At 40.9% G+C, this 26,425-nt stretch overlaps 1 protein-coding gene across 2 annotated transcripts in view; it reads left to right on the top strand.

The window, feature by feature from the left end:
* Positions 1-4,382: 4,382 nt before the first annotated feature.
* LOC117385002 (probable G-protein coupled receptor 158) overlaps positions 4,383-26,425 on the top strand; it is a 46,076-nt gene continuing 24,033 nt past the window's right edge. The window contains exons 1-3 of one of the 2 annotated variants that reach the window (XM_033982214.2): positions 4,383-5,672; positions 7,384-7,489; positions 21,274-21,376. In XM_033982214.2, the coding sequence (XP_033838105.1) occupies positions 4,819-5,672; positions 7,384-7,489; positions 21,274-21,376 (1,063 nt within the window). In that variant the 5' untranslated portion in view covers positions 4,383-4,818. The remainder of the gene's footprint in view (positions 5,673-7,383; positions 7,490-21,273; positions 21,377-26,425) is intronic. The other variant, XM_055228583.1, reaches the window with a different exon arrangement.

Genomic DNA, 26,425 nt, shown 5'->3' on the forward strand with positions numbered 1-26,425 from the left:
CTCATTTTAAGTTTTTGTAGCTTTAGACCTTATAAATGTTGTGCATTTTCTTAAATCAAAGTTCACTTCCAATTTATGTAAAGGGCAACAATAAATGGCCTGCAAATACAGCCCTAGTCTTTGAAAACACTATAAAGTTTTATCTCATCTCAGAATTTTAAGTTATGTTGGGTTTTTGTTTTTTTTATGTTTTTCGATACGTTGATGTTTAGAAATTAGATTTTATTCAGTCCTGGCTTAACCACTCCAGATTTGTTGTTTATCTGTGTATGTAGGCTATTAGGCCTACTGGGCAAGATGTTTACAAGGTAGACATAAATATAGTCCTCTTTTAATTATCTTTTGTGAGAGAAGGGCAGGTGCAATAGTAGTAGGCTGTACCGGGGTTGTGGTTGTAAGGACCCAAGTTGTAAAGCATGCCGATGAAGCAGCAAACGCCTATCAAATATTCATTAGACCCAGGGAGGCTGTGGGCTGCTATGGAAGATGAAACAGAGGGGGCAGGAGCAGTCACATTGTGTGTCTGCACTATTTGCCTCATTTTACCGGGCACTCTCTGTACTTCAGCTTGCTTCAACATCAAGCTTCACTATAGGCTATTATGTAACTATTTGGAGTTACTTTGGGATTTTTGGATTCAGTGACATGATAACTTCAGATTAAATTTCAAATTTTAACCAATTAATGCCCTTAGACTTGTTTTGATAGCTGCTACAGGACCTTCGATGTTCTACACACATGTCCTTTGTGTGAAAGACCTTGTATCTTCTTCAAGTTTCTCTCTCTTGCTTCTAGAGGTCTTTGGAAGTTCTTCAGACTTGTCCTTATAGCAGCTACAGGATCTTAGGTGTTCCTCAGACTTGCTCCTATAGCAGCTAGAGGGCATTGGATTTTCTTCAGACATGTCCATTATGCAGCTAGAGAAACTTGGAAGTTCTTCAGATTTCTCTCTAAGTTCTAGAGGACTTTGGATATCAGACTTGTTCCAATAGCAGATAGAGGACCTTGGATGTTCTTCATACTTGCCCCAATAGCAGGTATAGGACCTTGGATGGACCCTAGATGTTCTTCAGATTTCTCTCTTTAGGTTATAGAGGTCTTTGGATATTTCTCAGGGAGTACAGATGGAAACTGGCTTTCCCTAAATCTGGTGTAAAGCATTTCTTTTTTTGTGAAATTAATGTATTTGCACATGGTCCCTGTTAAAATAAACCAATAAACTAAACAAAACTTGTCCCAATAGCAGCTATATGATCTTGGATGTTCTTCATACATGACCCTATAGCAGCTAGGTGACCTTTGCTTTTCAGTGACTGGGCGTAATGGAGAAGTGGTGGGGCTTGTGATGGACATAATCAATGTTGTCATTCTGACTCTGCTAGTTCAGTACGGTGTGTTGAACAACCTGCTGGACATCTCTCATGGTCTATATCAGGTGAATTAATAAAAACAAGGAACCCAAGTTTTCATTTTTAAGAACAATTACTTTGTTCTAGGATCTAGGAACATCTTCATCCAACATATCATGAAGTCCCCTGAGTGTGGATAAAAAACAATTGAAAGTTTTCAGTTGAGATATCCAGCACACATTTATTATACACTCACCTGAAGGATTATTAGGAACACCGTACTAATATGGTGTTTGACCCCCTTTCGCCTTCAGAACTGCCTTAATTCTACGTGGCATTGATTCAACAAGGTGCTGAAAGCATTATTTTGAAATGTTGGCCCATATTGATTGGATAGCATCTTGCAGTTGATGGAGATTTGTGGGATGCACATCCAGGGCACGAAGCTCCCGTTCCACCCCATCCCAAAGATGCTCTATCGGGTTGAGATCTGGTGACTGTGGGGGCCATTGTAGTACAGTGAACTCATTGTCATGTTCAAGAAACCAATTTGAAATGATTCGAGCTTTATGACATGGTGCATTATCCTGCTGGAAGTAGCCATTAGAGGATGGGTACATGGTGGTCATGAAGGGATGGACATGGTCAGAAACAATGTTCAGGTAGCCCGTGGCATTTAAACGATGCCCAATTGGCACTAAGGGACCTAAAGTGTGCCAAGAAAACATCCCCCACACCATTACACCACCACCACCAGCCTGCACAGTGGTAACAAGGCATGATGGATCCATGTTCTCATTCTGTTTACGCCAAATTCTGACTCTACCATTCGAATGTCTGAACAGAAATCGAAAATCATCAGACCAGGCAACATTTTTCCAGTCTTCATCTGTCCAACTTTGGTGAGCTCGTGCCAATTGTAGCCTCTTTTTCCTAGTTATAGTGGAGATGAGTGGCACCCAGTGGGGTCTTCTGCTGTTGTAGCCCATCCGCCTCAAGGCTGCGCGTGTTGTGGCTTCACAAATGCTTTGCTGCATTCCTCGGTTGTAACGAGTGGTTATTTCAGTCAACGTTGCTCTTCTATCAGCTTGAATCACTCGGCCCATTCTCCTCTGACCTCTAGTATCAACAAGGCATTTTTGCCCACAGGACTGCCGCATACTGGATGTTTTTCCCTTTTCACACCATTCTTTGTAAACCCTAGAAATGTTTGTGCGTGAAAATCCCAGTAACTGAGCAGATTGTGAAATATTCAGATCAGCCCGTCTGGCACCAACAACCATGCCACGCTCAAAATTGCTTAAATCACCTTTCTTTCCCATTCTGACATTCAGTTTGGAGTTCAGGAGATTGTCTTGACCAGGATCACACCCCGAAATGCATTGAAGCAACTGCCATGTGATTGGTTGATTAGATAATTGCATTAAGGAGAAATTGAATAGGTGTTCCTAATAATCCTTTAGGTGAGTGTATGTAAAATATATATATATATATATATATATATATATATATATATATATATATATATATATATATATATATATATATATATATATATATATATATATATGCATTCTCCTATACTGGCCTATACTATGGTACAGCGTTCTGTTCCACCAGTTACAATTGTGGCCACCTGCAAGTTTTCCACCCTGCACTCAGACCAAAATAAAGTGGAGTACTTACAAAATGCATTTATGTCAACTAGAAACCTTAAAGAGGATGTGTGTCAAAATCACTGTCTTGGGTTAAATTTAAAACATTGTTTTATCCTTTTATTTGGGAGAGTTCTGGGCCTCTTCAACATGTAACATTTACTTAAACATATTTTACATAACATGTGATACTGCACACATTTCATCCTAAACCTTTATTCTTTCGGGAAATACTCAAAATATACACAGTAACAAATTTAGAGCTTCAAAAGGTTGGTGATCACAAATGTGAGCATTGGGTTGAAATGGGTTAATAACAAGGACTAAAGGTCTATTTTAGTCAGTTATCGACCTGTATTTACTATTATACAATATTCCACACAGACACATTGCACACAAGTACACATTTCGTGAGGCCTCAGGGGTGGTTACACATTCAATAAAATGTTTAAATCTATTGAGGCAATATGTTAGATCTCAAGACAGTCTTTTCTTTCCCATTGTTAATCAATTCAAACAGAGAGGTTAGAGAGTGCAACACAGATGTATTCGCCAGAGGAAAAGAACTTGGTGTAACGACCTCATGGTGGGATCTCCACAGCCATCAGCCCCACTACCATGGCAACGTCTGAGGGTTTCTGAACTATAAACACTCCTTCACTAAGTTTGTTTTTGTCTGAAATGATTTACTTATTGAAGGCTATTAAAGTATTTAAGAAGCGGTAGTTTAACCTGGGATGACAGTGGCTCTTGTTTAGTCCTATTAAGGTTGGTTTGTGTCTTGCTCCAGCCAGTTTACTTTGTTATGTCCAACAAGAAGTCCAGTACTCTTACCCAAATAATCTACTTGAATATTTAAGCATGTGTGGTTGGTGAAACTGGTGTTTTATGTAACTTTACTGGTGGGTCGCCAACTGCTTGTCTCCATGGATATGTTATTGCTTTGAATCTTCCACAGTATGGTATTAAACTTTTCTATCTCTATGTAGACAAGCAGGGGACACCACCAGACCAGGTTACAAGTCAGATCCGGAGACGCACGACCACGCTAACAGTAGAAATATATGTTTTCAATATCTTTTTTGCAACTAAAACGTCTGTATTTGAATAAATGCTAGATATATATTAGTTTAATGTCACAATGTGGAATAGTTTTGGCCGACCATAACATCTCCGTGGAGGTGCCGAACCCTCCCTCAGAAAAACGACATAGTGCACCTTTAATGGTTCAGGATAAGATCAGAACTAGACGAGAACTGTTTCCATCCTTTTTGTATCATAGGCGCGTCCTTATTATGACCAGTCTATTTTTAGTGTCACTCTAATTGCCATGCTGCTCTTCATCATCTACATCTTCCTCACAATCAGGAGCCTCGCTGCACTTGAGTCCCGAACAGCTCCCGTGTGTTTCCCACGCGCCGCCCCCTCCGGCAGACTGTGAGGAGCAGCCACACACGAGCAGGCGACACTCAAGTGACCCATTCCGCCTTCATTGGGAGGGACAGTGGCTTCGGGAACATTTTGGCGTGCTGCTAGTCATCACAGAGCTCCCACATGGATCCGAGGAAGAGGATAGCAGCACAAACACGACGTGTTGGTGGATTACGGACATTAACACAGTGAGATGAATCAAGGAGCGAAGGATGTGGGAAGATCGTGGGAACTGAAGAGGGAACGCGTTTGTTTTCACCTGTGAGGTGGATATGATTCATGACACGGTGTACTTTTCACTGCGCGTAGTGGTTTTTACGGTCATGTCTGTCACACTTTGCCAACTGTTCGAGGATCCTTAACCGCGCTCGTGAACCGGAACCATGGCTCTGGTGTATACCCTGCTGCTACAGACAGCAGTTGTTTGGGCTTCAAATTACGGATACGTGGAGTGGTCAGACAGTGACAGAGACGACAAGAATCCCCCGATCTTCAGTACCCAAAACATTTACCGGGAATCGCTCCACAATCCCACGTTCGACGCGCATGTTCCAGCCACAGAACGCGCGGTTGTGGCGCACAAGATCGAGGAGGACTTGCCCCGAGTGGTGACCGCCTTCCTACACACAGGGGACTCTTCGGCGCTCAGGCAGGTAAACTGTTCAAGAAGGTACGAGCTCAGCAGCCTGAGAGGCGGCCTGCACGTGGCTTCGCACTATTCCCTCCACAGCATCTTGGATACAGTTGCGCACGCCACTAACTTCCTAAACATGATCCTCCAAACGAACAGGTCTCGAGAGCACAGTGTGCGCCGGGACATCCACTGGTATCACGCTCTGGTGCAGAGCATCTTGGAAGGGGATCCCAAAATTCACAGGGCAGTAGTTACTTTTCACTCTGACGCGCGCACACCTGGCCCTCACGTTTTTCTTCAGGCGACAAGAACCGAGAAGGATGTTGTGCTACAAGACCTTTCTGCGTCCGTTCACAGACGCCTCAGGAGCAGGGGTCCCGAGTCAGACTGGTTTAATGACATCAGAGACGGGAGACCCCTCACTCACAGGAAAGTGCAGGACGTGTCGGGCTCTAAAGGTGCAAGTTACCTCCTGGATAAGAACCAGATCAAATGGTCTGCCCCTTACTTGGAGTGTGAGCACGGGGTCTTTGTGCCCTATTGGCTTCTCACTCTATCTGCGGGCTTCTATGGACTCAAGAATAACTCTGCACCCGAGTTCAGGTGAGATACAGTTTAACTTCCAAACTATTCTTAGTGTTCTGATGATGATGATGATGATGTGAGACCAAATTGCCAACATTTTACAATTAATACCAAGATTCACTGTCAATGTAAAGACATACCTTGGCACTCATTATAAATATGCTCAGGTGTGCCTTTGATGAAACAAGCAGATGGTGAGTGCACTTCAGACACAGGTAAGCTCCACATCATATGCAGACCTGTCAAACTGCAGCTGTGCCTCTGCTGCTGCCCAAATTACAACGGTGGTGTTTCTGATGCAAGATTTAAATGAGATGGAGTTTGGAGGCAGGTGGCAAAATTCAAAACATATATAAGAGAAAAACATAAGGCTTTGGGACCTCCCTGTATCACAGTTTACATTTGAGCTTTTAAGTACAATCCATGCATAAAACGGAAATTAAAAGTAGGATATACAGTGTTAAAAGTTCTATTATACTTTAATGTCCTTACACTCCCATTCCTTTATACGACTGCTCTTACCTCAAAAATACATTTAGTTTATTTGTAAACCAAATTGTAACAAGGGAAGTCTACAGTTAAAGCCACGTTCATCTTTGGACATATTTAGCATTCCTTCGATAAATGTCTGTTATCTTCCATTGAGACACCTGTCTTTGGGCACCTCAACCCATCAGGACGACGTGATAGGAATGTTTATTGAAGAGACAGTTCTTGTATAACTTGCTCCTGATAATATTAAGTGTGGTTAAATTAATTCAACAAAATGTATTCATAATGACTCAATCAACTTTAAGAGCTTTGCCTGGTGCACTTAGCAGAAAACTTGAAGTGATTGGGACATTTTACAAGAGATCCGGCCATGACATACAACTCTGTGGTCCTTTAAAGTATACCTGTGAAGCATTTTCAGAGTTGTACAGTTTACTTCATATTCTTTGGTAATTGCTTTTTTTTCTCTTCAACCCACGATGGTGCTTCTATAAATAGTCTTGGCTCAGAATGGCAAAGCATAAGCTGGTGTAGATGATCAAGTCAGTTCCACCAGCTCCTTATCTGTGAAACCCAAAGAAGCCTCTACTCTATCTGGACCTTAGAAATGTAAGAAAACATTTCAAATGCAAAGTAGTCAAATTAATTACTTAAGGGTTCACTGTGTAACTTTTCTGGTGATGGTGGTTCCACTCCTGAAAACTTACATAGTGCACCTTTAAGAATGAAGCACAGAAACCACAGGTTTGAGCTATGCAGAAATCATATAGAATCTTCAGATATCAGACAATGTCCTGGATCTATGGCGTTCATTTCCCTTTTTATTGAACCGTGCAGTGACTCATTCCTGCATTTTCTGGTCTCCTTTCTCGCCTGTAGCCTTGACTGTCTCCAGCTCTCACACATAATATTCTTTTGTCTGACCTCATCTTCTGATTCACATGCTCTTCATTATTATCTTCTACTAAATGTGTAGACTTTGCTTTACAGTTTGCAGTGCATTCTTGTTTTATCTGCTAGGTCTGTTATTTTTACTATTCTTTATCAGAGTAGTACTCAAACTGTGGTACATGTGGTGCTCCTCCAACAGGTCATACACAACACTCCTGTGCAGCTAAAATATTTACTGAATATTTGCTCAGATTAATTGTCCTTCTTTGAATTTATGCTCATGTGTTTCTCACACTTTCAGAGATGCTTTTGTCATCTCCATGGTTCCTTTTCCTCTTTGTTTCAGGGGCGTTGTGCGAGTGGACGTTAACTTACAGGATGTGGACATTGACCAGTGCTCGAACAGTGGCTGGTTTGCTGGCACTCACCGCTGTAACCTCACCAGCATGGAGGTGAGTAACTGCTCTGTAAAACATTTATCATGGTCCACATTAATTACCTCTTACATCAATCAGATTTAATCACACCACCTAAGCGCCAAACCCAGCACTGAAGGATCATAGACAGACAGAAATTTCAGCTTTTATATAATTATTGCACTTGGAACTTCAAATATTGCAGCACATTTCAGTTTTCAGAAATGACAAAATCCACACACTATTGGAAGCTATGTGAAGGTATGAGACTGTGTGTTCTCTCCCTGTGTTGCTTTGTGTACTCACATTGCACAAATTATTAAATGAAATATAAATAAATATATTAAATACATATATAATCAATAAATAAATAATGCATACCAGGACCCCCCCCCCCCCCCCCCTTTTTTTTTTTTTTTTACTTTTTTGTTTGTAAGCAAAAAATAGCCATGCTTACTTTGATTTGTGCTTTCCTGATTGGCTAATATACCGACCAATCACAGCAATCTATCTGAACTCTGAAACTCTACAACTTAGTATTGATGTCAGTACCAAAATGAATTTTTTTTTCACATTTTTTTGAACATCGTACATTCCTGTTTAATAAACTCATACATAAAACTATCCCTTCACCATTCCCATATTATAATCCTATACAATATCACAGGAGCTCTTTTCATTGCTGCTTTCAGTTATCATTGAATGCCCTTGAGGTTGAAATTCCTTGACAACCTTCAGCAGTGTTCACATTCATGAAGCATCTTTGAAGCCTGTTTGATTATACCACTTCTGCACTGTTGTGTACAAAGCATTGAAACGTGACTGAGGTGACGTTGTAGACTTTCCATTTTCTCACTTTAGAAGTGAGAAGAAGTCGTGCATCGATCTCTAGTGTTTCTCTGTGTGGGCCCCTCTCACTCCTGCAGATGCCCGCCTGTTAGTTTTACGTGATGTACTGCAAGCATGAGTTGTGAGTCAGACAGGGGGAGATTTTGTGCTCAGACTTGCGTGGCTTGTCTCTGGCCACACGATGTATAATAAATGCAGAGTAATGGATTTCAGCAGTATTGAATTATTGAGTGTGCTCTTTGTCTGGTTCTTCGTTCTTTTGGGGAAAATACATGGAGCCGACATAACAGGTTATTTTAGTGTAGATCTATGTTTTGTGCATTTTTTTCATGTCGGTGTCCATAGAAATATGTCATAATTGTGCATTTATCACTTCAGATGTGTGCTCTTTCTAAAGGTATTTTATGTTCAGAAATGAGGCGGAGACCAAATGTTTTTCAAGTTTCTTTATGGATGTGTTTTTTTTTAGATTGTAGATTGTACTTTTTTTTTTTTTTTTATAAGAGTTTTTATTTCTTACGATAATGTTTAGATCAACATTTATTCAAAGTTTATACAATTGCAATTCAGTTAATACAGTTATTTGAGGTATGTATATAGATGTGGTTCAGCATTTTATGGAATATACCTGCCTTTATAATGTTTTGATCCAAGAATTATTATATTACAAAAATACAAAATAAATAAAAATTTAAGTTAAAATTGTTCCATTTCAAAATCCAATTCCAAAGTGATAATATTCAACTTTCTAGCAATATAATGCTTTAAACATGTGTGAAAGAAACAAAACGACTCCAGGCCTGTGATGAGTAAACAACACTACAACATAGATCAGAAAACAGCATAACATGGGCCCTTTATGTGTGTAGTGATTATGTTCAGAAAATTCATATTGCAAACCATTTCTATTCATTTTAATTAGACAAAACTAAATCTGAAATAGACTAAAATGATGTAATAAAAACCAAACATGTTTATAAAGCTGTATTTTAGAGTTATGTTTTGGTGGTCATGAGAAAAAAAGAATAACTGAAAATAATAAAAATGGTTTACATTACATACATGGAGTGCGACTCTTGTTAATGTGAATTGTGTTATTTTACTATACAAATATTGTCGTAATTTCTCCCCCACTTCCCAAAATATTCACAGTTTAATGTAATGTGCAGTGTTTCTTGTCCACAAAGCAACAAACTGTGTTGGCGGCAGCATCATAAAGAACAGATTCATTACAGTCAAACTCACAGAAGAACAAATATGACGTTGTAGGTGGTAAGTCACTGCTTCAAATGTCATCCGTCTTATTCAATGGTACTGACTAATGAGCTTATTATAGTGTACAACATTGTTCATCTACAGTAATTGAATTTAAAGCCAAGTGAATCACAGACTTTGGCTCAGAAAAGTATCAAGTAACATTTCCTGAGCTGGCGTGCTTTAATTTTGCTGACTGGGTGTAAGACAGTTTTCTGATGGTGTTAGAAATATCTGTCATTTATCGCCGTTATGTAACTGTGATACCCATCTGTGATTATATGAGAGAAGCTGACACTGTCTTTGAGCGGAAGGGTGCCTTTCCTGGGCATTTGTCTTCTGTCACTGTTTTTATTGATCCATTCACTTCAATGGAGTGAAAATAGTAGATTTGTGAAGTATTATTGTGTGTGACTATACGAAACATTGGAGTAGCAAACTACTGTGACAAGGTTGCAGCTTTTGTATGAGTTTTCAGTGTAATAGGGTTGTGGATAATAGGACTTCAACGATTAATCTGAATAATCGTGACTAGTCGGCTATTAAAATAAACATAATTGTATTTTTATTGGACTATACAGACTCTAAAACACATGACAAATGTCTTTTCTCACAAGATAGCAAGACTATAAAAGCAAAATATAAAAAAAGAAAAAAAAAAACAAGTATTTTTGATTCATCGCTCAGCTAAAAACCTATAGCTACTTACATTTTACCTGCTCATTAATTCTACAGAAATCTGCAGTGTTCTTCAGTCCCCTGTGATTTTTTCCTTTATATTTTCGAACGTGGAGGGACCATTCGTGTCCCCAATTGGCTAATCCACATGTCAATCATGCCCATATGAAATCTCTGAGATTCACTGGTGACCCGACTCACATTTTTGTAAATTACTGGAGAAGTGTGTGTTCTGGATCCCAAGCAACAAAACTGTATCTCAGCTCTCCATCCTCACACATGCACTCTTTCAGCATCCTCCCTCCTATTCAGAGTTTTAAAGCCCCCTGTCTCACTGTCACATGGTGTTTTTTCTGGACCCCAGATAATCATTTTTGCACTATTGCAGTTGAAGGGTTAGGGTAAATATCAAACACTTTTCCTTTTACAGTTCTTTCATTTTTGGTCTGCAATTTACTCCCTAAGTAATATATTTATTTGGTATACAAGCATGGATTAAACAACAAGTCTCACTGGATTAGCTGTTTTTGAAGACTATTTTTATGTATTTTTTTCCAATATTATTACCATAACTTTAGGAAACCTTGATTTTTTTTTGTTTTGTTTTTCTATCCCTTTTAATGAGCGGTGTTTGATAGAGAGGAGCAGTGGAGGATGGTAGGATGTGTCATTATTCATAAAATACAATATTTTTGCAATTGGGATGTGCAGTTGTGGTTAATATTTATTTCAGCACTCTTTGGTTTGGAAAAATTGTAACATGAATTCATTAGTGGATAGATAAGTAGAGTTATGCTTTTTAATGTAAGTAAACATGACATTTTCAGTATGTATGTTTTCTTGGGGCTGATTCCTGTGTCAGAATTGTATAGCTTCAAAGGCTAAGCTGCACTAATGAGCATAAATTGTCTGGATGGTTAAACCCCCCTTCACTTCCCTTCTCACTCACACACTCTTCCTCTGTCACTTCTCTCGTGCGGTCCACTGTATCATTGGCAATCAATCCTTTTTCATCTCCAGCGAGGCTCTTGTAAGTCCACTCTGGCCTGACTCAGAGCTGCGTCCGTGTTCCCTGATGAGACAATTTATTGGTGTGTGGTCATGTGGTGAGGAGGAGGAGGAGGCCACAGGGACACTCATAACTCCTTCTGTCTGTACTGGGCCACTCCGCTTCAGGCTACATATTACACAGGGATCAGTTATCTGTGATTGTGTCTCTCAAACTGTTCCAAACGTTCCACTGGTTTGAGTATTTGTTTTGTATTGAGGCAAATCTATGAATGCTTTTGTCTTTGGTTAAGTATTATTCATCAGAATTATGCAGACTGATGAGTGTAGTAAATAGTTGGATTTAATTTGGCACCACAGGTTTCTCAGAGAAGCATTCAGGGAAAACATCTTTCTATACAGGCTGCCAAAGAGGTGGCTGTTAGTTCTGCTGCTGAAAGGTGTGGATACATTGTTAACTAGTCTAAGCATATATGTACATTTATATTTTTTAAAGCCTGTTAGATCATTATTGGTTGTAGTAGTAAGCTCTATTTATGACATGCTGGTGATGTATCAGATCAGTACAGTGTATAGAAATATTTTGGAGGAGACAGAAAAACTTCTCTCAATCCTGACTCTGTTCTGTTCTGCCAGAGGCTTTTTGAGGGTCGACTGGGGATTTTGGAGCTGAAGTTTTTTTAAAGTCTTAGCACAGTGGTGCTGTGCTGCACGCGTGTGTGTTTAAGGTCCCTTTAGCCTTTTCATCATCAAAGAGACCGTGAGCAGTGTGCATTCAAAACTGTATTAAAACAAGGCCAAGTAAGAGCCCGCTTCCTTATGTTCTAAAGTGAATTTAATTTCAAAAGCATTCAAAGGTGTTTTTCATCTTTTCATAGTGAAAGTGCATAATGTACAATAGGCAAATTATTTGTAGAAGTATTTATGTAGTATAAAACGCTGTAGACATTACAAATGTGTGTGAATTTTACCTGTAATAAACAATTATTAACTTACACAATACACAATTGTACTTGACTTTATGTGGGATGTTTCATAATATATAGCCTGTGTTTCTAACATAATCTAAAAACAATCCCTATGATGCAATGAGGTCATTGGGCTGCAATGGTGAATTTAAAAATGTTTCTGAAGCCTACGCTGTGAGGTGGAGGAGGACAGTTGGACACGTTTTACTCAAATATTGATTTTTTTTTTTTGTTGTAAATATGCTGTCCACCTGTACCAGGCTTCTGAACATTAAGATTGACAAGCGTTACATTCATTTATGCTAGCGTTCATTTTAGACAGCTTAATCTCCTAATGCATTACTGCATGTTCTTGTAAATGAAGTCCTCCCACAGGCTGGGAATGTGTCCATTTCAGTGTGAGGAATAACAAACTATAGGCTTTTATTTATTATCATTTACACATATTGTCTTGATCTTCTAACATACAGATTTATTGCAGAGAAACTGTTCTTTGTCTTTCTTATTGATGTTGAATAAATGTTTGAAGAGAGGAATACTTGAGGCCTGACTGAATAAACATTTGATTTCTTTGTGTCGACCTGATTGAATTGGCAATTCATTGTGAATATTTAGGCCTTAGATGGATGTCTTTTAAATGTTGATATCAGAACATACCATTCTCTGTATCTGTATTCTGCGTAACTCCTCTGGTGTAACATTTCAAGTATACATGAAAGAAGGGAAGCTGGTCCCAACTTCCAAGTTAAGAGAAAGAAAACTTAAGTAAAACCTTAGCATAAGAGTTTGAAACAAGAGACAATGAGGAAATAAAGAAATAACACTGAAAGAGCATCAAAAGCTCTGCTAGATGTGACCGTTACGACGAAGGAGAGATGTCCACGATGGTGGAGCAGTTCTCATCTCTTTTGTTCTTGTCCCAGGTGTATTTGTGCTGTCTGATATTGGAGAAAGAGGATGCAAAAGTACTATCTCTTGAGTTTTCATTTTTTGTTTGTAAAAATATAAATTCAGTGATAAAAAACGCAGCACAAGTAATAAACAGTTTTAGCTTTAGCTTAGATGCATATTTCATTACTTTCACATCTTTCCTCTTGATCTTATACTTTCTGAAGCTGAGTGCATGTTTTTTGTTGCGTTGTAGGAGAGATGGAGGAGCAGACAGAAGCAAAAGTGACAGAAGAATGGGTCAGTCCACAAAAACAAAAACATTCACTCAGTACTATATATGCTACACAGTGGCTACTGGATCTGATTTGAGACACTACCAGCACCCACATGTATGCATTACCAATCCCCAAAGGGTAGAAATCTTTGATTTTCTTCCACAAAAAAAAAAAGTCAGCAAAAATGATTGATCAGGCCAACGTGCTACAACTGCAGATATTGTGTTCATTATGCAAACATTAGTGTGAAAGAGTGTGTTGGAATGGTCAGTAATGTTTTGTTGTGGATCTGGGTCACCATCTTAATTTCGAATACTGCACAGGGCTTATGCCAGTTTGAGTAAGTATTTAAGTATTATAACATTTATTATATCAAGTTACAGCACTCGCCTTTACTCCTTGGAGATAAAGTCATTCAGTGGATTTAGGTGAACTATTTTCAATCCAATCAGTAGTGACTGATTTGACTCATTCTTTTAGTCTGTTTTTTGTGGCTCAGATGCTTCAGAGTTTTGTGCTTTGCTTGTTGATTCTGCAGAAATCTTTGTTGTTTCCCAGTCCTCTGTTATTTATTTATTTATTTATTACTCGTAAGCCACCATTTTGGTTTTCACACGAACAAACCATGCATTTCTCTGATTGGTTAATCCTCCTGTCAATCATGCCCATCAAAAACTGTGTATGCAGGATACAGCAGTTCTAAACGTCTCTAAAGCATTATAAAAGCATGTGGTCTTGCCTGGCAGGCAAGTAATTAGCAGCACCATCCAGATAAAATAAAAACACATAAGCTAGTCCAGACTCGTCTCTAGCCTCTCTGGTGTGACAATCAATAAACATCTTTAATGTGTGTCTTAAAGCCATGGAGAAATGCCAGCTCGGCTGGAGTCCAAGGTCCTCTGCTCTCAGACATCCAGGGTCTCAGTGAAATACACATGGGCCGCTCCTGGGACGATTGTGATGCTTTTAGGGTGTAATGCGTCCAGTGTATTTATAGATCTAGAGGGACACAGAGTGCTCTCCTCCTCTTCTGCACGCTTCTCTCATGCCTGCTCCCATCTTGGTGTTGTGTTCTCTGTTTTATCAAATTGCACAGTGAGAACCAGGTACTGGAGTCCAAACGCACATAGCCAGAATGTCAATGTCACGCACCATTAGCTCCGGCTGAATTACAAGAGGAGCCTTTTTATAGAGATGCTGAATATGTAGCATGCTTTACTCAATCATGTTCTTCCATATTGTATAGCCCAAATGTATCTATACAGTGAATAATGTAGAGGGTCCACCACCTGCCTAGAATGTTCCACAATATGGCAGTAAATATCTGTCTCTATGGAAACCCGAAAGTGACACCATCAATTCAATTCAATTCAATTCATTTATTTTTGTAACACCCAAAATCATAACAACAGTTTTCTCGAAGGGCGTTCGGGTACTCCAGTTTCCCCCATCAACCAAAACACGGAGGAAACCCATCCAGACACGGGGAGAAACATGCAAAACTCCACACAGAAAGGCCTGGGCGACCCGGGAATCGAACCGAACCTTCTTGCTGTGAGGCATGAGTGTTGCCACTCAGCCACCGTGCTGCCTACACACAAAAACAAACAGGAAAATCAAACAACAGGAAAAATCAGACAAAACAAGAAAAATCAGCCAGGCGAGGAGGAGGCAGGGGGGTGGAGGAGGGCCATCAGGCAAGATACAGGCCAGGTCTGTAGAGAGGTGACCCCTCTCACAGTATTATCCATGCTTTTGAAATATTAAATAGTAAAAACACCTGTAATTGAATAAATGCAAGACAGATAAGGTAAATTGCATACTGAAGCAAAAAGAAATGTCATCTTTATGGAGACGCCCACCAGAGAAGTTATTAAGTGCACCTTTAAATATATATAGATTAATTAAACATACATTAAAACAATATGTGATGAAAGATCTGTGTTACCCCTACAGGCTACATCATGGCCAATGGTTGTATCACTAATATCTATCTCAAATGACTCTGAAACATATAACCTATAGCCCACCAATTCTTACCATCACTGTCTAGGCTTAATTTATCGACCATGGGCTTCTTAAACAAACCTTTTTTTAGTAGTACAGGATTAAATTACATTAAGATTAAAATAATGTATGTAACAACAGAAAGGAGAATGCATGCAGTTAACTAGCTCTTGGGAGTGACTGGACAGTTAAATCTACCTTTTCACTTTTCATCCATAATGTTTTTAGTGCAAGATTCTAATAGACCAACAACTTGACCAACAGTTGATTTAGTTGACCACTGCTCTACCACTGAAAATATGGAGTCTGCTTGTCCTTTCTGTGAGTTCTTTATGACTTCCTTCCACACAATAGCCTTGATTAATCTAATTTGACCAGTGTAAGTGGATGTGAGTGAATGATTGTCTGTAAATGTCTGTGGTCCATAATTTGTCTTTTTAAAGATCTGTGGCCTCCAACATATTATTTGGTCAGGTCCTTGTGCTTGTGTGTTTTGAGCAAAAATAGGGCCTTGGTGGAGGTTTGTTTTCATTTAAAACCTCTCGCCCTTTAAAACCCCCATTCAAAAGATTTCTTTTGTCTTCATATGCTTTATTTCATATCTGTAACATGTAGGTCATGTGAGCATTTGCAGTCTGCACCATAATTAAGTTGAAATGCTGCAGAGGTGGTAATGTAATTGGATTTTTGACAGAACAATTCGAGATGCTCAGTTACAGTACAGTAGGATATTTCTGTTTAGTCTTAAGGTGCTTATCACATTTTGTCACATTAAGCAGCATGGCCTCCTATTTTTTCTCCCTCGTTTTTTTTTTTTTTTTTTAATGTATTTTGGATTTTCACTTAAACCTACCTGTTTGTCTGTCAGCTGCCTACCTGCACCCCTGCTCCTTACCTGCTCCTTACCTGCCACCCCACTACTTACCTGTACCCTTGCTACTTACCAGCACCACTGCTACTTACCTGCTCTTCTGTTTTTTTATTTTATTTTATGATGATTATTTGTGATTATTTATGTTTTTGATTTGTGTGATTTTAATGTCTTTCTTATTCTATAAAGCACTTTGACTTTGTGTACAAATTGTGCCTGCCTGCCTCCTTACCCGCTCTCCCCCACTACTTACCTGTACCCCTGCTACTTACCTGCTCCCTACCTGCACCCTCACTACTTACCTGCTCCCCCACAACTTACCTGTACCCCTGCTACTTACCTGCTCCCCCACTACTTACCTGCACCCCCACCTCAGCCCATTTACAATACAATACAATACAACTGAACTCTTTGCAATATTTTCCTTGTTGTCTGCTTTTTGGGTCCAAATTATACATTGTGACAATTCACGATAATGACCTATTAACGAAGGGTTTACATTTGACCGAAGTCTTTATATTTATACAGTACGCAGTTGTTGTTTTAGAATATCAAATTCACTGATGTACAGTTGTTTGTTTATTGACAATTGTATGCTGGATAGAAGCTGTAGGATTTCTAACATAACATTATATAGTTGCACTCTTACGCATCATATTGAAGGCTTTTACTTCTAGTGCTTTAGTCTCACAGTTACCTCACCTAACCATAACAGATAAAGTATTGCACTACATAAGGATACCTCCAGCTCTGGCCTTGTTGAAATCTATGACTTACATTGTCAGAGGTGATAAAAACTCAAACTTACTACAGCAGTGTGTCAGAGTGTTAATGTCTCCAGGCCTTACACTCATGTTAGTCATTTCTGTAACAATTTGTGAATATTTTGTCCACTCTTAGCCACCCATCCAAAAACTCCCTGGTACTTTCTGTGATTGACAGCACAACCTTGAACCCTGTCAGTTCAGTGTATCAAAAGTGGAATTAAAATACAGCTCTGAATCCAAAGCGCTTAGAAATATAAGACCCTTTTCACTTTGGGCCAACAATCTGATGAGAGTGATCCATCAAATGCAGACCTGGTCGCACCAAATTTCAGAGCCAGTTTTCTTTGTGCTGGGTGCAGATTGAGGTAACACACTGCACAATATGACCCACATTCAATTTATTCTAAATAATCGTACTGTTTACATCTTAATAATCTTCCATTTTAGTTTAGTTTTGTTTTAGAGCTGGTTTATTCCAGGTGTTGTTTTTTCCTGCATGGTTAGATCGATGTAAGTACTTTTATATTTAACTAGGAAGCACATTCAGGTGTTGCAAATAAATCTTTCCTTACTTTCTCTCCAAGAACAAGATAAAAACAAGTGAATGCATACTCAATCATTTCCCATAGATTTAGGATGCATTAAGTAAAAACAGTGCTCCAGTTTTATTACAAATAAAATGATGAGACCTCTAAGCTGTCCGCCTCATACTGGTTTAAAATAGCACTCATACTTCAGACCCACCTCGCTGTCCCCCGATACAAGTTACCTTAATGACTGTTTGCTGCCACCAGTGCTAGCACAGTAACAGTGTGTGTATGTATGTGTGTGTGTGTTTGTGTGCATGTGTAAATGTGCGTATGCTGCTATACTGTGCCGTTATAATTCTTGTTTGTGAAGTTTAGAGGATTGAGCTATAATGGGGCTCATGGGCCCTCAAGAGTCAATAAGAGGAGGGATTTCACAAACTTTTAAGTGGACACATTTTACCAAACTCTTTGTGACTCAATTTTTTTATTTATTATTATTATTATAATTTGCAGTAGGATTGTGTTGTTTGTATAGATTAGATTAGAAGCAATGCAGTCACCTCACCTGTAAGCTTTGTATCTTTCTCTGTCAATAAGTTATTCCTGAAGGCATGAAAATGTACTCTCTCCATCCTCCATTAATTCAATTCAATTTATTTTTGTACAGCCCAAAATCACAACAGCAGAAAGTAATAAAATCAAACAGTGAAACAGACATTGATCAACAACAGACATGCAGATTAACCAACATTCACGGGAAACAAACAAAAGGATAACCGAGATCTGAGAGCATCACCCGACCTTAGAACCACTGCAGCAGCAAAACCATCAGCCACTTCAACCACACCATCTTCTCCTCTTCTTCACCACCATTAGACATCCATCCTCTCTCCCTTCTGCACTCTGACATGGGGTCTAACACAAACTGTTTACTTATCATAATTACATCTCATTTATTTGTCTTGACCCTCTGTTTGTATTTCAGAAGATTTATTTTAGATGGACAAGGCTTTACTGATTTGGTTGATATTTTGTGAATTGTGGAGATCCTAATCCATGTTGACTTTGCGAGACACTGCGGTAATAAGCTTTGTTGGGTTGGAGATAAAACCTATACTTATAAATATTCTTTATCTCATGTTATTATTTTTGGCTATGTGCAGAGAGATGTGGCCAAATAGGAAGAGAAATAATATCCTTTGACTGTTCAAGGTTATACAGTATTGAAGATTTCCCACATTAAAATGCCAAGGGCTCGCAAAGAGGTTGTTCATGAATCTCATTCCTATCTCCTAGTCTCTCATTCACATGTACAAGATTTGATCGTAGTTTGAAAGATGTCACTGTAATAAAATGTAAAACTCTGATTTCAATAATGTTGATATAGAGAATGTCGCTTTCAACAAAATAATGTTTTATTATATCGCCATGTGGTCTAGTTCTGCCCGAGACCATTCAAAAAACTATTCAGGTGTAATTCTTTCTATTGTAATATTTTTGTAGCTTCTAGTTGGCTCATTGAACAAAATACTGGTGTGCTGAACACAATTTGGATGTCACTCTCCACTTTGCCTGCTTTAGTCCGATAAGTGTTGAGCTGTGGAGATGTGATTCACTGTGTGTTCCATCTGTCCTCACTCTGCTGCCAGAATAACACACTTACAGCTACTGTTTCTTTTGACTTGTTTTTCTGTTTGTCCATCCACATGACTGACTGTTGACGTGAGGATTTACATTAACACCAAAGATTTTAGTGCCGTCTGCTGTCTTCTTGTCTGGACTCCTTGTCCCTTAAATGGGCTCTTTATGGTAGCTACATCACCTGGTTAACTAGCATTGACAGATTATTATTTTAGCATTGTTATCAGCAAAATAGAAAATACAAGTTACACTGTTAACAATAAAAATAGACTGTCTACTAATAACAGGCACCCATTAATATTACAAGTTGATCTACTAAGCCCATTTAGTTCATTTTTGAGGTATTATCCACCTTATATTTGGTTGTTTATGCTGTAAAACCCTAAATTTCTGTTCTCTTCTGTTTTGTTTCTTGAGTCTTTTTGAGAATTCTTGTTGTATCTACGTAGATTTACTTGCTTTTACCTCACAGCAAGCATGTGCGGTAAAAGCACAATATACCAAGGAAAACGCTGTTTACTGTTATTGTCGAGAATCCAAATGCTTCTAAAATTGACAAAGTGATATTCTTGCTCACAAATAGAAACTCATTTTCAGCAAATATCCAAGGCCCGCTTCCTGTGAACTCCTCCAGAGCCGCAGCAGCAGTCCCAGTGGAGCGAGTGTTTCCACTGTATAAGCATGCAATGTATTCACTATTTATGAGAATTCATGTCAAATTCATTGCTGCTTTATTCCCCCTGTATCTCTCTGTGTGCTTGTGTGTGTGTTTGTATGGCCACAGATGTAAGCAGCTCCCCGTGATCAATGCCGGGATGCCTAGATTAACCAAACAAGTCTTAATGCCTAATTTGGACATTAATTAGCCTATGAGTTGGCCGACAAAGCCCTGTGATTTCCCATGATGCTCTGCGCAGTTGTAAAGTGGCCTCTAGATGTTGTGTGGTGGAGCCTATAACAAGGTGGAGATAGGATCATTAGTGTTTCGAAGCAAACAATAAAAGCAGCTTGTTTGTTTAAGTAGCATTTTACCTGCTTTCTTGGATACACAAGTTACAATGCATTATTTATGAATGCATAGATTGGGTAAGGTCCTTGGAGATATTCTTTACGTTGGCTTTTTTCATCACACAGTATACAGCATGGAATATAAAGCATTTGCAGTTGATCGGCCTTGTAAAACCAACAAATCAGACTCATCAGGATAATCAAATAATATTTTTCTTCCTCTTTTACAAAAGGTTATACCTAAACCAGGGGTCAGCAACCTTAAACACCCACAGAGCCATTTGGACCTGGTTTCCATGGAAAAGAAAACACTGGGAGCCGCAAATGCCTTTTGACATCTAAAATGAAGATAACACTGTATATATAGTGTTTTACTTTTACGCTTTGTATAAACAACTATAGTATTTGCAATATATCTGCATAAATATTTCTTTTACCTGATTAATGGGACTTCTGTTCCTGAACCTCTTCTCAGCGTCCGCAAATCGGGGCTACACTTTCATCTTTATGCAGGACTGTAAGCTGTCGTCTGTGAGGCGTCGGTGTATGTTTTTAACATAACTCCGCGAGTGTGAAGCTTATTTTGAGTGACGAATTTTATTTTATTTTAATATTTCAAGATCACAATGATCTTTCAATTTAGAACTACAATAAAAAAAGAACTAACACAAATAAATTACACTTCATTTAAATACTTATAATTTATTTTCCCAAGCCACGCGGAGCCGCAGTTTAAAGAATGAAAGAACCGCGGGTTGCCGATCCCTGATGTAAACATATTGCATGTTTGCACTTTTGTACCTCTACTTGAAAATCCAACTCATATCAATCTTTGCAAACAAGGAAAGAGAACTTCACACAGCCCAGAACTGAAAGTCATATAAATACTGTAAGATTTTAATGTTCCATATTTAGCTTTTCCAGTAATCCAAAATGTTCCCTCTGTCATCTGTGTTGAATTCTTTTCCTCCTCTTATCACCTTCTCTATTCTCACAGAATATTCCCACAGTAAATGGTAAAGTCTATGACAGGACTTATATCCTTGTTTCTAACATTTCTATTCTCTCCCCAGTGCACCCCCATCGAGGGCCACGGCTTTGTATTGGACAAGTACAAGTGCCAGTGTCGCAGTGGGTTCTACCATCCCAGTCGAGTGGCTCTCAATGGACACAAAAGTAGGTTACAAATCCCTTCATGAGGTACAAAAATACAGAACGGATTGTGCTGTCAGACAACATAGTTTGAATATTTTAAAAGCCTGCTTTGGAGATTTACTAAGAAAAGCTACTTGATTTTTGAATGGAAGTAAAAAAAGTATTTCAAGTATTTTCAGTCTCATCATACAGAATTTTGATTCAAATATTTATCTAGAGTAAGTTAGTAGTTGTTTGGGGTTTTTTTTTGGCAGATTTTTATTCCAATGGACTCATATTGGGAACCTTGTTCCTATTACTTCTCTGGATTTATATGATTTTAACCTGCAAAATATATTTATTTCCTCCACATTACTACACAAGTTGCAAATTTTACTTTTTGGATCCCAGATTATGGCTCAAATGCAGCTGCCGCAGTTTTATTGTGTACTACATTTTGCTTGTGTGTGCGTTGGATTCAGACAGGTGCATTTTGTCACCTTGACTGAGGGTCCTGCAGTGTCTTCAGGCAAAAAACTCTTGTCTCATGAAGAAGACATCGGGAAACCGCAACAACCCTGACTGCTCCAATATGGCTGCCCGGGGGAATGAGACAATCAGCTTTATTGTAGTGCAGCGCGTTGAGGCCAGAAGTGAAAGTAGTCAATCTGTGGTCGGCATCAGTGAATACAATTCAGGAAAACAATTTAGTGACGTTTCCATAACAACGGGCCAAGAGGGCAGAAATATCAAAGAGTGCAGGCTGGGAGCAGGAAGCTGGAACAACAACAAATGAACTCCAGGAATACGCCGCAAATATCCATAAAATGTGCCATTGACTTTTCTACTACATTAATCTGACATCGTGGCCATATAGACTGTATAGGAGCATTTAAGAGGAGCAGTATTCATAAACCTGGAAAAGCCATAGTTTGAGTAACAACCTGTGACTGAAAGAGTATTCACCGCCTCAGTGAAACCACACACACTTCCAAATAAGGCTGTATGATTTTGGGGGGAAAAAGTGATTATAATTTGATTTGTGATATATATTGGAAAACAACAAATCAAACATAAATAATCATAATAAAATGAACCTTAAAAGAGAAGAGTGCAGAATAAAAAAACCTTTCAGTCATATGCACAGCTAAAAAGAAAGGTTTTGAGCCTGGATTTAAACATTGTCAAATTGGCCTGTCTCACATCTTCAGGAAGACTGTTCCAGGTTTTAGTTGCATAAAACGGAAACGCTGATTCCTCATGTTTTGTCATGACCCTGGACATCAGCAGGAGGCCGGCCCCTGAAGTCCTACACAAGCAGAGCTGCTTTAAAGTCTATTCTCTGAGCACAGGACGTATGTGCTTATACTTCCTGGTTCTAGTCAGGACCTGAGCAGCAGCGTTCTGGATGTACTGCAGCTGTGTTAAAGCGCGTCCTGCTTATTGTAAACAACTTCAGGAGCATTATTGTTTGAGAGAAGACTGAAATATGGACTGATAAACTACAACACATTTTTCAATAAACAGGAAATTTTGTTGCGTGAAGAGGACATTTTAAACAAGTCCTCAAAGGTTTACTAAGCGAGTGTAACTGCATGAATGTGGATGTAAGGACTGTATGTGATTTCACTGTTGTGGTTTTAAATGTACTGGGTTCCATTGTGTTGTATCATGTTGAGTGCAAAGCCAAAGGGCTGCTCTGTCAGAGGTTTGTTCACACTGATTTCACACCACTGACACTTCTATCGCTCTGGAGACAAGTGCGAACAGCATCTGCTATTTTTGTCTCAGGCTTCAATTCACTGTTCGTATTATTTAAAATAAAGCAATGTAACGTGTTTACCGATAGTTTCTAAACTTTTATTAATCTACCCTTATAATACAGTGTTCTGCAGATGTTGCAAACGCTGAAATAATTAAAAAAATATTACCACCAACTTAATTGAATAACACAGCTGCACTCTCTACTTGCGTTTATCATTACACACCGAATATTTGCATTGAACTTAATGGTATTCATTATTTAAATTGATTGGGTCTGTAAAACCTCACGTTGTAAAGTCAGTCATACGGTGGGAGGGAGTTAGGTACAAGCTTCAGTTTATTGCAGCTAATCAATTCTTATGTAAAATTATATTGACTTGACCACACAAGTTCATTTATATGATCAATAATAACCTCAGGAAGTAATTAAAGGTATCAAAATACAATCAAAAGTTTTACTGCATTGAGGGATGTGTTTTTGCTGAATTATGGTCTAATATACGTCTCCATTAAACATAGTGATTTATAAAGAGGCATAAACCCATAAGATTTTGCCTCTCTGTGGGTAGAACTGCAATTACTCAATATTAAAATGTAATACAACTTATGTTGTATTGAGCGCCTGGTGGCCGGGCCTTTCCCCACGGGGCCCGGTCGGGCCCAGCCCGAAGAAACGACGTGGGGCCGTCCTCCCGTGGACCCACCACCTGCGGGAGGAGCCATGAGGGGCGGGTGCGGAGAGATCCGGGTAGCAGTCGAAGGCGGGGACCTCGACGACCGGATCTCCGGACATGGAGACTAGCTCTGGGGACATGGAATGTCACCTCGCTGGGGGGGAAGGAGCCTGAGCTTGTGCGGGAGGTTGAGCGTTACCGGCTAGATATAGTCGGCCTCACCTCCACGCACAGCTTGGGCTCTGGAACCCAACTTCTTGAGAGGGGTTGGACTCTCCATTTCTCTGGCGTTGCCCGCGGGGAGCGGCGGCGAGCTGGTGTGGGCTTGCTCATTGCCCCACAGCTCAGCCGCTGCGTGTTGGGGTTCACTCCGGTGAACGAGAGGGTCGCGTCCCTGCGCCTTCGGGTCGGGGACAGGTCTCTCACTGTTGTGTCGGCCTACGGGCCAAACAGCAGTGCAGAGTACCCGGCCTTCTTGGAGTCCCTGGGAGGGGTACTAGACAGTGCACCAACCGGGGACTCCGTTGTTCTCCTGGGGGACTTCAACGCCCATGTGGGTAACGACAGTGACACTTGGAGGGGCGTGATTGGGAGGAACGGCCTCCCCGATCTGAACCCGAGCGGTGTTTTGTTATTGGACTTCTGTGCTAGTCACAGCTTGTCCATAACAAACACCATGTTCGAGCACAAGGGTGTCCATCGGTGCACATGGCACCAGGACACTCTAGGTCAGAGGTCGATGATCGACTTTGTTGTCGTGTCATCTGACCTCCGACCGCGTGTCTTGGACACTCGGGTGAAGAGAGGGGCTGAGCTGTCAACTGATCACCACCTGGTGGTGAGTTGGATCCGCTGGCGGAGGAGGAAGCCGGACAGACCTGGCAGGCCCAAGCGTATTGTGAGGGTCTGCTGGGAACGTCTGGCGGAGCCCTCTGTCAGGGGGGTCTTCAACTCCCACCTCCGGGAGAGCTTCTCCCTGATCCCGGGGGAGGTTGGAGACATGGACTCCGAGTGGGCCATGTTCTCCACCTCTATTGTTGATGCGGCTGCTCGTAGCTGTGGTCGTAAGGTCTGTGGTGCTTGTCGCGGCGGCAATCCCCGAACCCGGTGGTGGACACCGGAAGTAAGGGATGCTGTCAAGCTGAAGAAGGAGTCCTATCGAGCCTTGTTGGCTCGTGGGACTCCTGAGGCAGCTGATGAGTACCGGCGGGCCAAGCGTGCCGCGGCTCGGGCAGTCACAGAGGCAAAAACTCGGGGTTGGGAGGAGTTCGGGGAGGCCATGGAGGAGGACTATCGGACGGCCTCAAAGAGATTCTGGCAAACCGTCCGACGCCTCAGGAGGGGAAAGCAGTGCTTCACCAACACTGTTTACAGTGCGGGTGGAGAGCTGCTGACCTCGACTGGGGATGTTGTCGGGCGGTGGAAGGAATACTTTGAGGATCTCCTCAATCCCACTGTCACGTCTTCCGAGGAGGAAGCAGAAACTGGGGACCCAGGGGCGGACTCGTCCATCACCCTGGCTGAAGTCACTGAGGTGGTTGGCAAGCTCCTCGGTGGCAAGGCTCCGGGGGTGGATGAGATCCGTCCTGAGTACCTCAAGTCTCTGGATGTTGTGGGACTGTCTTGGCTGACACGTCTCTGCAACATCGCGTGGCGGTCGGGGACAGTACCTGTGGAATGGCAGACCGGGGTGGTGGTCCCTCTGTATAAGAAGGGGGACCGGAGGGTGTGTTCCAATTACAGGGGAATCACACTCCTCAGCCTTCCCGGTAAGGTCTATTCCAGGGTGCTGGAGAGGAGAATCCGACCGATAGTCGAACCTCGGATTCAGGAGGAGCAGTGTGGTTTTCGCCCTGGTCGTGGAACACTGGACCAGCTCTATACTCTCCATCGGGTCCTCGAGGGTTCATGGGAGTATGCCCAACCAGTCCACATGTGTTTTGTGGATCTGGAGAAGGCATTCGACCGTGTCCCTCGTGGTGTCCTTTGGGGGGTGCTCTGGGAGTATGGGGTCCGGGGCTCTTTGCTAAGGGCTGTCCGGTCCCTGTATGACCGGAGCAGGAGCTGTGTTCGCATTGCCGGCAGTAAGTCAGACCTGTTCCCAGTGCATGTTGGACTCCGCCAGGGCTGCCCTTTGTCACCGGTTCTGTTCATTATATTTATGGACAGAATTTCTAGGCGCAGCCAGGGGCCGGAGGGGGCCTGGTTTGGGAACCACAGGATTTCATCTCTGCTGTTTGCAGATGATGTTGTCCTGATGGCTTCTTCGAGCCAGGACCTGCAGCAGGCACTGGGGCGGTTTGCAGCCGAGTGTGAAGCGGCTGGGATGAGAATCAGCTCCTCCAAATCCGAGGCCATGGTTCTCGACCGGAAAAAGGTGGTTTGCTCTCTCCGGGTGGGTGGTGAGTCTCTGCCCCAAGTGGAGGAGTTCAAGTATCTCGGGGTCTTGTTCACGAGTGAGGGAAGGATGGAGCGTGAGATTGACAGGCGGATCGGTGCAGCGTCAGCAGTGATGCGGTCGCTGTATCGGTCCGTTGTGGTAAAGAAGGAGCTGAGCCGGAAGGCGAAGCTCTCTATTTACCGGTCAATCTACGTTCCTACCCTCACCTATGGTCATGAGCTTTGGGTAATGACCGAAAGGACAAGATCGCGG

Source organism: Periophthalmus magnuspinnatus, chromosome 17, assembly GCF_009829125.3.
Source record: "Periophthalmus magnuspinnatus isolate fPerMag1 chromosome 17, fPerMag1.2.pri, whole genome shotgun sequence".
NCBI classification, from domain to species: domain Eukaryota; kingdom Metazoa; phylum Chordata; class Actinopteri; order Gobiiformes; family Gobiidae; genus Periophthalmus; species Periophthalmus magnuspinnatus.